This window comes from Littorina saxatilis, linkage group LG12, assembly GCF_037325665.1.
Source record: "Littorina saxatilis isolate snail1 linkage group LG12, US_GU_Lsax_2.0, whole genome shotgun sequence".
NCBI lineage: Eukaryota > Metazoa > Mollusca > Gastropoda > Littorinimorpha > Littorinidae > Littorina > Littorina saxatilis.
In genome coordinates this window covers 22,966,311-22,979,995 of record NC_090256.1, presented here as the reverse complement: position 1 = coordinate 22,979,995, position 13,685 = coordinate 22,966,311, and the positions used below count along the sequence as shown (strand labels likewise).

Below are 13,685 nucleotides of genomic sequence, written 5' to 3'. Positions count from 1 at the left end.
CAATGACCGTAGTCCGACGCTCGTGCAAAACGCAGTGAAATTGACGAGCCTGTTTAGCGCGGTAGTGGTTGAGTTGTGCTGCATAGCACGCTTTTCTGTACCTCTCTTCGTTTTAACTTTCTGAGCGTGTTTTTGATTTAAACATATATGTCTTTGGAATCAGGAACCGACAAGGAATAAGATGAAATTGTTTTTAAGTCGATTTCGGAAATTTAATTTTTATCATAATTTTTATATTTTTAATTTTCAGAGCTTGTTTTTAATCCGAATATAACATATTTATATGTTTTTGGAATCAGAAAATGATGAAGAATAAGATGAACGTAATTTTGGATCGTTTGATAAAAATATAATTTTAATTACAATTTTCAGATATTTAATGACCAAAGCCATTAATTAATTTTTAAGCCTCCAAGCTGAAATGCAATACCAAAGTCCGGACTGATTGCTTGGCCAAAATTTCAATCAATTTTATTAAAAAATGAGGGTGTGACAGTGCCGCCTCAACTTTTACAAAAAGCCGGATATGACGTCATCAAATACATTTATCCAAAAAATGAAAAAAAGTCTGGGGATATCATACCCAGGAACTCTCATGTAAAATTTCATAAAGATCGGTCCAGTAGTTTACTCTGAATCGCACTACACACACACACGCACGCACACACACACACACACACACACACACACACACACACACACACACACACACACACACACACACACGCACACACACACACACACACACACACACACACACATACACCACGACCCTCGTCTCGATTCCCCCTCTATGTTAAAACATTTAGTCAAAACTTGACTAAATGTAAAAGGATTTCATGTTCGTGCATTATTTGTTTGATTGATGGTTTGTTTGTTTATTCGTGTGTTTTTCATTCAGAATAAATCATTTTTGAAGAATATGTGGTTTGTGTGTGTGTGTGTTAGAAAACAATTTGTAGGAAAGTGGTTTTTATTTGTGTGTTTTCATTATAAATCAATTTCTAGCAAATTTGTTTTCTCTTTAACTTTGTCGGGTCAAAAAAGAACACGTCAACGCTTGTTTAAAATGACTTTCCATGAGAAAAAAAAATCAAAAGAAATCAAGCATAGTTCCTCTGGAAAACTTTGTTTCACATAAAGCAACGAAAAAGCAAGGGATCGAACAAATATGTTTCAGAAAAAGGAACAACTGTAGATGTTATTTTTCCTCCTTTTTTCATTTAGTCAAGTTTTGACTAAATGTTTTAACACAGACGGGGAATCGAGACGAGGGTGGTGGTGTATGACGTGTATGTGTGTGCGTGTGTGCGGGTGTAGAGCGATTCAGAGATAACTACTGGACCGATCTTCATGAAATTTCACATGAAAGTTCCTGGGTATGATACCCCCACAGTTTTTTTCTCCATTTTTTCGATAAATGTCCTTGATGACGTCATATCCGGCTTTTGGTGAAAGTTGAGGCAGCACTGTCACGCCCTCATTTTTCAATCAAATTGATTAAAATTTTGGTCAAGCAATCTTCGACGACGTCCGGACTATGGGATTGGCAGCGTACAAATAAGTTAATTAGTTTGCTTCTGAAAGTTGTCATTAAAATCAAATTTTCACTGACAGACTTAAAAATGTTTGAATCGTATTCCTCAATTTCTCCTGAATTCAAAAATATATACATATGTCATGTTTACTCTAAAAATGTGTTCGGAATTACCGAAAATATGTTAAGTAAATACTGCGTTCGCACGCTTCGCGGAGACGAGCGTGACACGTCTCGGTCTTTGGGTGTGGTTAGTCAAAACTATCTCAATATCGTCACGGCGGTAATTGGTTTTTTTTAGTGTTAATCTGTTACTTTGATGCCGACAGCTTGACTAAAATTGTTTATATCGCTGCACGCGACTTTTAATTTTTTTTTACATTCAGTCTAGTATTGCATAACTGTTTTACGAGGGTGGAGGGGAAGTTTGCCTCCTTAGGTTAATTTTTACATTTAGTCAAAACTTGATTTAATGTTTTAAAATAGACTGCGAATGGAGACGAGGGAAGTGGTGTGTGTTTGTGTGTGTGCGAAAATATATATATATATACTAGATGAATACCCGCTTCGCCGGGTACGGCTTCGCCGGGAAGAAGTTGAGCCGAATACCCGGCTGCGCCGGGGACCCGGCTTTGCCGGGTGTACGCCGGCTTTGCCGGCACACCGCACGAAGGAAGGGAGATAAACGCGCAAAACACTGGAGAAGAGTAATACCCGGCTTCGCCGGGACAGTGACCTTCTAAAAATAGTATAACGGGAATATGGATTGAGCGTTGTCGACAGTGACCTTCTAAAAATAGAAACGGGAATATGGATTGACGCCACACGAAGGAAGGGAGATAAACGCTGAAAACACTGGAGAAGATAAGGAAGAGTTACTGGGAATGGATCCAGAGAAAAACCAAAATCGGTTCAGCGCTGCGCGCTGAGAGCACGTGTTGAAATATCTCATCGACCAGGTTGTGTCCGGGGTGTACCTGAATATGGCCACCAAATTTGAAAGAGATCCATCGAGAACTTTGGCCGTGCATCGCGGACACACACACACACACACACACACAGACACAAGTCGTATATATATATATATATATATATATATATATATATATATATATATATATATATATATATATATATATATATATATGTGTGTGTGTGTGTGTGTGTGTGTGTGTGTGTGTGTGTGCGTGTGTGTGTGTGCTGGATTACATATTTTTACGTTCATCTTTTTATGTCGATGATGCCCCCTATCAAATGATGCACAGCTTATCGCCTTATCGCAGTCCAGAGTCAGCGACTCAAGTCAAGTGCTTTCCGAAGTCAGGTCACGCAACTCTTACCTTTTGGTGAATGCGATAACTCCCCTTTTGCCCTGATTTCATATTCATGACTTACACAGGTTGGTTCCATTCTGATCATCATCGCTCCACGCTATCGCTTTAGTCCCTCTGACCGGACGCTAAAGTCCTACGCGAATCTATCAAAACAAGAATACAGAGTTATCTCCCATATGTTGTTTGCGAGCAGTGTTCGCAAGACGAAAATGATTGCAGATTGGCCGACTGCGACAGTGATCTCCGTTCTGTTCTTCACAGTTATGATAAAGACATCGTTCTAAGGTCAAAACAAGTCGAAATTTTGGGACTGCTACCGGAAGGTCGGAGACCGTAATATATGGTTGCATCACTGTCAAAAAAGTCGTCTAATCCAGCGAGCGTCGAAACCAAACGGTTGATTATCACGTGACACTTTTGCCATATTTAGAGTTGTTTGCACAGAAAATACAGCCCCGAAAAATAGCTCGCTTGAAACTGTCTTACATATCAATTCCTTTGTAATGTAAAAATTACACAACACCATGAAAAATAATTATCGACGATCGCGAATCTGCTTACATCCATAACACATTACGAAAAGATCTAAATATGTAAAAAATCGATTTCCTCTTCAGAGAAGGCAAACCAAGGCATCCTGTCAGGGATAGAATGAGCCGAACTCATTTTGACCTGAGTTCAGGATGAGGTTGGTTCGTGCAGTCTGTGCTGTTCACAGCGAAGCACCTTAACATGTTTTTGATTAACACATGATATGTTTGTTCGTTCATGGGCTGAAACTCCCACGGCTTTTACGTGTATGACCGTTTTTACCCCGCCATTTAGGCAGCCATACGCCGCTTTCGGAGGAAGCATGCTGGGTATTTTCGTGTTTCTATAACCCACCGAACTCTGACATGGATTACAGGATCTTTTTCGTGCGCACTTGGTCTTGTGCTTGTGTGTACACTGAGGTGTTCGGAAACCGAGGAGAGTCTGCACACAAAGTTGACTCAGAAATAAATCTCTCGCCGAACGTGGGGACGAACTCACGCTGACAGCGGCCAACTGGATACAAATCCAGCGCGCTACCGACTGAGCTACATCCCCGCCCTAACACATGATATAACAAGTCGCGTAAGGCGAAATTACAACATTTTGTCAAGCTGTCGAACTAACAGAATGAAACTGAACTCACTGCATTTTTACAGCAAGAGCGTATACTCGTAGCATCGTCAGGCCACCGCTCGATGCAAAGGCAGACAAAAATTCAAGTCTGGGTTTGGCATTAGCAGAGACCTTTTTTTGTGTGTGGTGTTTTTGTGTGTTATTTTCACGTGGGTTCAACATTCCTCGTTCCGCACATGAGTTGACAGAGGAGTCACTTAAAAAATGCTGGAAAAATGTCTAAATAGTTTCCTGTTTGTCTAGACAGCACAAACTGGGAATGATTTGTGAACATTACCTCATGACATCAGGGTGCCTTGTGCTAAAAATAACATCAATGAAAACCCATCTCCCAGCTTCACCGAGCCCTTTTTCTCATACCAGCCGAATAACCTTCACGACCCCCGATCCCTCACCCTTCGCCTCGCCTGGTTTCGCTCCGTGTATCTGTTGGGAGGGGGGGGGGGGGGAAACAAATGTTGTCAGCTTGCTGAATCAGCATTTTTGAGAAGGAACAGAGAATACTAAAAAGGGAACAGGAAAAGAACAAGGAAATTCGAAAAATTACGAAGAAACATACTTTTGGCTGTTTGTACTCAGTTCCGGGAGACCAGCCTTGACATCATTTGTCTCTTGTCAGCTTAATCAGGAGTGCGAAACTCAAATTTGTGAAGTATGTGCTTCGAACCCAGTCACTATTGTAAAAGCCGTAACTCTTACATTTTGGACAATAATGTTAATGATATACGATACCGATACATGTACAGCCTAGCGGTGACCTTTCGAGTATATTTCTTTTGCTGATACATGTAGTACGCCAAAGTCACCGAGACGAACTTCCTTCTCGAAATTCTGTTTCTGTGAGACATGCAGAAGAAGCGACAAACTGTTTAAGTGACGCCATTATTCGCATTATGACGTCTTCTCGAACTTTGTTTCGCTTTTGACGTCAGAGGGTCAGGAAGAGACGTTTTGGTGTGTTGAATCGGTGTCGTCTGTCTTTAATTGGTTATTATGCTGATGCAGCAATTTCGAGTGAAGTTATCGGACGTACATCAAAGTAATCTTTCATCCCGTGTTATCCATCACGTAAAGCATCAAAGGACGCCTTTCCACGACAGCACGCACCAACAGTCGACAGTCTGCCTTCTGTCAGTAATGAATGGGATTTTTTGTGTTGAACTAATTTCGTAAAGTTCCATTTTTCAGCTATTCAGCTATGCACGCATTGGTAATTAATTTGTAAGTTGCATTCCGGGACAGATTGAATGGACGTAAAAACAACAACAACCAACCAACATCACACGCTGCATTTAGCAACCACTTGTCTTTTTTTGCACTTCGTAGTTGAGATTATTTTGTTGACGTCACAACGTCAGTCTGACAAGCGCCCCCACCCCCACATCCACACCCCCAGACTTGAAACTGAACCTGAAATAATAGTTGCTACTGTGCATGTGTATTTAAAATGTTAGTCCCCACTCTGAAAAAAGAAAAAAGAAAAAAAAAAGAAAGAAGCATTTTGATATATAGATCAAGAAGTGGTGTGTAAATCAAACCAAACAAGTACATGCCTTTGTTGGATATGCTGTTTCTCTTTTTAGTTATGCGAACAATTTCCGTACTTTGTCGCTTCAGCTCTTTAAGTGAACGTTAATGCCTGTTTTACGACCTCTTCCTTTCAAGCGACGAGGCACGGCACCGCTTCCTGGAGGTCAAACATACGCCCGTGTATCGTTTTGATCACACCGATACAACACTGTTCAGTCAAAGAAACCTGACATACGAGCTCTTACAGAGTTGGGAGGGAAATAAAGAGGAGGGGGAAGGGACGGAGGGCAAGGAACGGAGGAAGAGGTGTGTGTGTGTGTGTGTGTGTGTGTGTGTGTGTGTGTGTGTGTGTGTGTGTGCGTGCGTGCGTGCGTTCATACGTGCGTGCGTTTGTGTGTGTGTGTGTGTGTGTGTGTGCAGTGTACCTGTGTGTGTGTGTACCTGTGAGTGCGTCCGTGCGTGTGTGTGTGTGTGTGTGTGTGTGCGCGCGCGCGCGGAAATGTGTGTATCTGTGTGTGTGTGTGCGCGCGCGCGCGCGCGCATGTGTGTGTGTATGTGTGCGTGTGTGTGTGTGTGTGTGTTTGTGTGTGTGTGAGTATTATGTGTGTGTGTGAGTTGCGGGAGGCGGGTTGTAGAGACAGAAATGAAAGAGCACTGTGGAGGAAGAGGGGAGGGGAGATGGGGGGGGGGGGGGGAGGAGGGAGAGAGGTGTTTGGGATACAGCGGAGGGGGGAGGGGGGCGTATTGTGTGTTTTGGGTTCATGCCCCGGTCATGAAAATTCACCCGTACGCTAACACGTCACAGAGCAACACATTACTTATACCTCCATAACACCACGTTCGTTTAACGCAAGCCGGCCGACTTAAAGGCAAGTCTACATTGGCCTCTGTATGACCCCGGCTAGACCGGCGAACACTTTGCAAAACTTATTTTAGTCTATGTAGAAACTGTATAGAGAGGTTTAAATGCCCAGCGACACTGACGCGGCGGGGCGAAACTCACAGGAAAAAAAAGATCCGCATTATGTATTACATAAGGAAACGCATACATTCAATACATATATCAAACTAGATGATTACCCGCTTCGCCGGGTACCGGCTTCGCCGGGAAGAAGTAGAGCCGAATACCAGGCTTCGCCGGCGCACGAAGGAAAGGAGATAAACGCGCAAAACACTGGAGACCTTCTAAAAATAGTAACGTGCAGTGACCTTCTAAAAATAGTAACGTAGTAACGGGAATATGGATTGACGCCACACGGAGGAAGGGAGATAATCGCGGCTGAAAACACTGGAGAAGATAAGGAAGAGTTACTGGTAGTGGATCCAGACACACAAAAAACAAAATCGGTTCAGCGCGCACAGCGCTGCGCGCTGAGAGCACGTGTTGAAATATCTCATCGACCAGGTTGTGTCCAAGGTGTACCTGAATATGATCACCAAATTTGAAACAGATCCATCGAGAACCTTGGCCGCGCATCGCGCACAGACAGACAGACAGACAGACAGACAGACAGACAGACACACAGACACTAGTCGTATATATATATATAGATAATCAGCCGCATGGGTTTGTCTCATTATGTTAAGGGGCGTAACTCCTCCACATCCCATCAAAGAGAGAGAGAAAGAGAGAGAGAGGGGGGGGGGGGGGGGCAGACAGACAGACAGACATAGACAGAGAAAGACCGGGGAGATGAGGGTATAACTGAGAATTACCATTATTGATGAGAGCATGCATACATCGGCAAGTCGGTCTTTGGTTTTAAGTACCATGCTGGTTTCAAACTAAATCTCTGCGAAGAATCAAACTGTTGTTTCAATGAATTTACAGATTTAATAAGTTGAAGAAGGACCGCGAAAAAAAATCTCAAGAGGGCTCTGACCGAACCAAATTCACACATCACAGCTTCTATATTTTTGGGCAGTTTCATCACCACCACCTCACATCTCAACCAAATGTCATGATCCCTAGACCTTTTGATTCCAAAGGAGAAAGTCTTTCGTTTGATACCAAACTTAAAATTGACACAAGGCATATTTATAACTGACGGCGCCCAACGTTAATCACTAATTTTTATTTGCATTTTTCTTCCTCATTAAGCTAAATAGACAACGATGCAGTACTAGTTGTTCTATTTTAGGACACAAAAGGTCGTTATCATATCATATACATACATATCAGTTGAAAATTGTATAGTTCAAGTGTAGCAGCAATCTATAAATTTAATACGTATTCGCAACATCGATTCACAGGTTTACGGCCAGGTTAAATCGGCATTGGTAGAATATCTGCCATTCAAGACAACACCAGGAATGAAATATAAGTAGAATACACGGAGCAGTGTAGGTGAAAGCATAAGTAACCTGAGTCACACTATATAGGCCGTGACTTGCAATCTTAATTAATGTACTCTTGTTGTTAACCAATTGGCTTGACCGCCTTAGCTTGAATGGCACTGAGTATGGTATTAAATATTTGTTTTGATGGATTGATGGATTGATTGATTGACTGATTTGTGTATTTTTGTTGCAAATCTAGTTGTCACATCAAATTCACATTTGCTTGAGAAGGAGTCCGTGATTACGCCAATAACGGTGCAACTTTATGGTAAGTCACTATGATATCCTCTTGAGAGGTTGACAGACATGCAACCTTGGAGGAGTGAAAATGATCAAACTTGATAACACGTACAATTCCTCAGGTGTTTGCCCTGGTCAATCTGTGAAGATGGTCACATCAGCTGATTCTGACTGAACAGAGACAGGCACTTGTCACACTGTCGCATGTTTTTTTGCGACAGGATTCGCCGATCTTGCGACAAAGCAGTCGGAAAGAAAATGCCGCACACGTGTTTTGGAATTAGTTGAACCTTCCGGTCAGTTTTTTGATTTTTTGGTTTAAGCTGTTAAAGTGATTTTGACATGACTTTCACTTGAAAATACGAGTTGCAGCTCTCCACCTTTCCGACAAGCACTTAATAGCTTACATTTCTTTGGTGCCCAACCTTGTCAAGTTTCAGATACGCGTCAGATACAAACTTTGTACCGCAACATCCTGCAGAAGTTTATCAAGCCAACTGTCATGCATGCAGAGAACCCCATTGAAGAGGTGGATTTCAAGTCCTCAGTGAACCAGCGAGCTGACCAGAACCTGGACATCGGAGAGGATGCCAGAACTATGATAGAGAACAAGAAGGATCACCACCTGCGGGACTCCAGGATCAAGGAGATTTATTCCAACGTCAGGCAGTACTACACCACACTGATGGACTACTTGCTGAGCCACCTTCCTGAGACCAAGGCCCCACAAATGACTGAGGACGACTTTGACCCACGACGCCTGCCATTCCTTGCTCAACTGGAGATTGTTGATGTGGAAAAGCAGAGTGCTGGATATTTCAGCACCCTGAGACACCTGGTGAAGACATATCCTGTTCTGCTGCCTCCAGGCTGTCACTTGGATGTACTCAACCTGCAGTTTGGTGTGTACCAGATGCCTGACATGACCCAGTACAAGGCAGACCGGCTGGACCAGACCTGGGCCAACATTGGCCAGGACCCCATCCTGAAGCTGACAGAGCTGTCCCTTGTCATGAGGGGCCTGCTGGTCATCCCCCACAGCTCTGCCCATTGTGAGCGGGTCTTTTCTTGCGTCAGAAAGGTCAATACCCCTCAGAGGAGCAGTCTGTCCCTGAAAACCCTGGAAAGCCTGCTGGTGCTAAAGAACTGTGACACTGAGGCAGTGCAAAATTTGCCTGAGGATGCCATCATGCCGCTGAAGCAAGCGTATTCTAAAAAAGTCCATGCATCCAAGAAACTGTAGGGCGTGTGTGTGTGAAACATCCTGATCCTGATCTTGAGAATATTCCTGTACACCACTGAAGGGGTTTTTGTGTGAAGATGGAACATGACTACCTTAATTCTGGGGTTCTTCAGGAGTTAAAAATATGTCTGAAGAGGACTGTGTGAGCCTAGAAAGCAATGTGTAAAGAGGACTGTATGAGACCAGAAAATACTGACCAGTGCAGTGACAGAAATGAAGGGCTGACTCAATACTGCTGACAGCAGCTGATGCAAATTTTCATCAGAGGTCAAAAATAAAAATTATGTTTTTCTATCATTCGTTTTGTGTCACATTTTCAAATATCGTATGGGTTTTCAGTTTTTCAACAAAAATGTTTTAATTTACTTTAGTTTCAGCACAAATTCTTTCTTACATGTATTTACAGTCTTTAAATAATGGGGTTTGAGGGGGGAATAAAGCACAGTGTGTACCTCGAGAATGAATTTTCCTCAGAGGTCAAAAATAAAAATTATGTTTTTCTATCATTCGTTTTGTGTCACATTTGAGGGGGGAATAAAGCACGTGTGCGTGTGTGTGTGTGTGTGTGTGTGTGTGTGTGTGTGTGTGTGTGTGTGTGTGTGTGTGTATGTGTGTGTCTGCACAGTGTGTACCGCAAGAATGAATTGTACACCTTAAAATTCTGATTGTACACATTTTTAGCCTCATTTGTACACCAGGAAATTTTAGTGGTAATCAGGTCTGTACAAAGTTATTCCAAAGAGTAGATACCTACTGCAATACCGTTGAGGAAATGAGTGTGCGTAAAGTCAGGAACCGCGACCAAAAAACAAAAAAAAAGAAAAAAAAAGAACAACCTCTACCTAACCTTGAGAAGTGTCAGACTATGCAAAGTTATTCCCAGGAAGAGATACCTGCTGCGATATCGTTATGAGGAAAAGAGTGTGCGGAACAAGAGGCAATGCGCACATTGGGAAATCTCTATTTTACACTGAAGGAAAATAAGCGCCAGTGCCTGTAGTCGGGAGATGTTACCCCAGGGTCCCAACTTGTGCCATACATGCATACACGTAGATTGACTCGAGTAGGGGTCAGCAGCCTCTCAGGGCAAGACTTAAAGGGATACCATTGATCTGACCGTAATGGGGGGGAGTTTCTGGCGAATCTGGGGAATCCGCTGTATCTTAAACTAGACGCACACTGCACGATTTCCTCGAAAACGCACCACAAGTACGGTACTTAATAAAATTAAAGCGAATGATTGCTCTCCAACGCGCTGCTTATCTCCGGTGTTGAAAAATAGTCCAGAAGCGCAACCTGGCGGAAAGACGGCTAGAGCAATCTATGACGCGGCGCTCTGGTAACCGCACCACGTACACATACAAGGGGAGAAACTCAGTGGAAGTAACCCAACTCTCACAGAGAGTGCTTTTTCTTTGCCTGTTCTACGACGTTTAATTGAGCCTCTAAAACACTTGCTTTTGCAAAGTGAAGGCAGTCCTCCTGCGCGCTCGCATTATTTGTAACTCAGAATCTTATGGTATAACTTCGGAAGCGTTTTAAGGGCCTTTTTTCTCAGGTATTATCCCTTTAACTCTACCATACAGACGGCAGTACAGATCTGAACTTATCAACCGTATGTCACCCCTTGCTTCGTCCACTGGAATAAAGTTCACAAGAGATCATTGCTCCCGGTAAAAACTCAACTACAAGTTTATTTTGCCTACAAGTAGTGAGCGAACTCCTTGCGAATCCTTCCTACATTTCGTCTATGGTGCGGTGTGCTACTATTCTGGGAAGAACATTGTCGTAAACATCACCAACAAAAGTGGTACCAACACAAGCAAATAATTCGTACTTTGCCCTTGGTAAAGCTTGCTAATCAAGCCTCTGGAACGTTGTCGTAAACATCAACATAAATATTTGTACCAACACAAGCAAATATTTTGTACTTTGCCCATGGTAAAGCGTGCTAATCTATGCATAAAGTTGTCGTAAACAGAGTCAACATCCGTACAAACTGGTGATTTCGCAGAAACGTTTATTAAGGATAACTGATTTTGAATGTTCATTGCCGTGGTAAAGCGTGCTATTGTCTGGATAGAGCATTAAGTTGATGGTTTCGCTGAAAAAGGGATGGCGTTTTGCAGTGTGAGTCGCTAAAACGCCTACACTTTTTTTAAATCGTCGAAAACGTCGCCATCATTTCTGCTCATATGTCAAACTTCTTTCACGTCGTCCAGACATCAAGGACTGTCTTCAACTTCGTGATATTTCCAAAATGTTTACGGTAATTTCGGCAAATTTTCTAAAGGAAATAAATCCTTGTCACGTGCCTAACTCACTTACTGTTAATAATGATTACATTTTGAATGTTCCAGGCCCGTACGAACTCAGTGCATGGTTCCCTTAAAACAGAAAAGCTTGCCGGAAGACATACTTGTAAACTTGAAATTAACCCCATGGTTAACATTTCCATAGTCACACAAAATATCTTCTCTGTCCGTACGCTTGTCCCCTTAGTGACCTTGAGCTGTCACCCATGTAGACGTTTGATTGAAGTTATATTATGAAGTAGAAAAGACCCCAGTCACTTTCAATGTCACAACGGTTAATCTTACAAGCAAACGGTCATGTAGATTATAATCTTAATCAGTCATTGCCGTGTGTTGCCCTGCGCATAACTTTACAGCAAAAACGTTTGTACTTTAACATCCCGCGCGTGACAAACATAACACACACACACTTACCTCTGACCATAACAGTCAAAGCGTAAAAAGAATGTTCCTTTGTTTGTTCCCATTAAAACAGTACGGTACTTTACTTGTCAAACAAACAAACAAACCAACAAACAAACCAACCAACAAACAAACGAACATACAAACAAACAAACAAACAAACAAACAAACAAACAAACAAACAATGATAGCCACCTACTCACTCTCTCATTTTTCAAGCTTCTGATGCTGTTGTTGTTATTTGTTTTGCTTATTTTGAGAAAACTGTTTTGTTTATTTTTTTGCTGTTTTGTTGTTTTTGTTGTTGTTTTGTTTGTTTGTTTGTTTGTTTCCACCCTTTCACTCGTTGCCTTCACAATGAGACCTGTGTCAGTGTCAGTGTCTGTCTCCCATCAGTGTCTGTCCCATCAGTGTCTGTCCCATCAGTGTCTGCCTCCCATCAGTGTCTGTCTCCCATCAGTGTCTGCCTCCGTCGCGATATAACCTTGAATTGTTGAAAACGACGTTAAACACCAAATAAAGAAAGAAAGAAAGTGTCTGCCTTCCATCGGTGTCTGTCTCCCATCACTGTCTGTCTCATCAGCGTCTGTCTTCCATCAGTGTCTGTCTCCCATCAGTGTCTGTCTTCCATCAGTGTCTGTCTCTCATCAGTGTCTGTCTCATCAGTGTCTGCCTCCCATCAGTGTCTGCCTCCCATCAGTGTCTGTCTCCCATCAGTGTCTGTCTCCCATCAGTGTCTGCCTCCCATCAGTGTCTGTCTCCCATCAGTGTCTGCCTCCCATCAGTGTCTGCCTCCCATCAGTGTCTGTCTCTCATCAGTGTCTGTTTCCCATCAGTGTCTGTCTCCCATCAGTGTCTGCCTCCCATCAGTGTCTGTTTCCCATCAGTGTCTGTCTCCCATCAGTGTCTGCCTCCCATCAGTGTCTGTCCCATCAGTGTCTGTCTCCCATCAGTGTCTGTCTCCCATCAGTGTCTGTCTCCCATCAGTGTCTGTCCCATCAATGTCTGTTTCCCATCAGTGTCTGTCTCCCATCACTGTCTGTCTCCCATCGGTGTCTGTCTCCCATCAGTGTCTGTCTCCCATCAGTGTCTGTCTCCCATCAGTGTCTGTCTCCCATCAGTGTCTGTCTCCCATCACTGTCTGTCTCCCATCAGTGTCTGTCTCCCATCAGTGTCTGTCTCCCATCACTGTCTGTCTCCCATCGGTGTCTGTCTTCCATCAGTGTCTGTCTCTCATCAGTGTCTGTCTCATCAGTGTCTGCCTCCCATCAGTGTCTGTCTCCCATCAGTGTCTGTCTCCCATCAGTGTCTGTTTCCCTTCAGTGTCTGTCTCTCATCAGTGTCTGTCTCCCATCAGTGTCTGTCTCCCATCAGTGTCTGTCTCCCATCAGTGTCTGTCTCCCATCAGTGTCTGTCCCATCAGTGTCTGTCTCCCATCAGTGTCTGTCTCCCATTAGTGTCTGTCTCCCATCAGTGTCTGTCTCCCATCAGTGTCTGTCTCCCATCAGTGTCTGTCTCCCATCACTGTCTGTCTCCCATCACTGTCTGTCTCATCAGTGTCTGCCTCCCATCAGTGT

General features: G+C 43.2%; 1 protein-coding gene across 1 annotated transcript; it reads left to right on the top strand.

The window, feature by feature from the left end:
• The first annotated feature begins 8,609 nt into the window (after window positions 1-8,609).
• LOC138983293 (uncharacterized) lies at window positions 8,610-10,381 on the top strand. The gene is made up of 2 exons (XM_070356713.1): window positions 8,610-9,658; window positions 9,868-10,381. Exon 1 carries the CDS (start codon window positions 8,651-8,653, stop codon window positions 9,389-9,391), a length of 741 nt encoding a protein of 246 aa, XP_070212814.1. The 5' UTR covers window positions 8,610-8,650; the 3' UTR covers window positions 9,392-9,658; window positions 9,868-10,381.
• The last annotated feature ends 3,304 nt before the right edge of the window (window positions 10,382-13,685 follow it).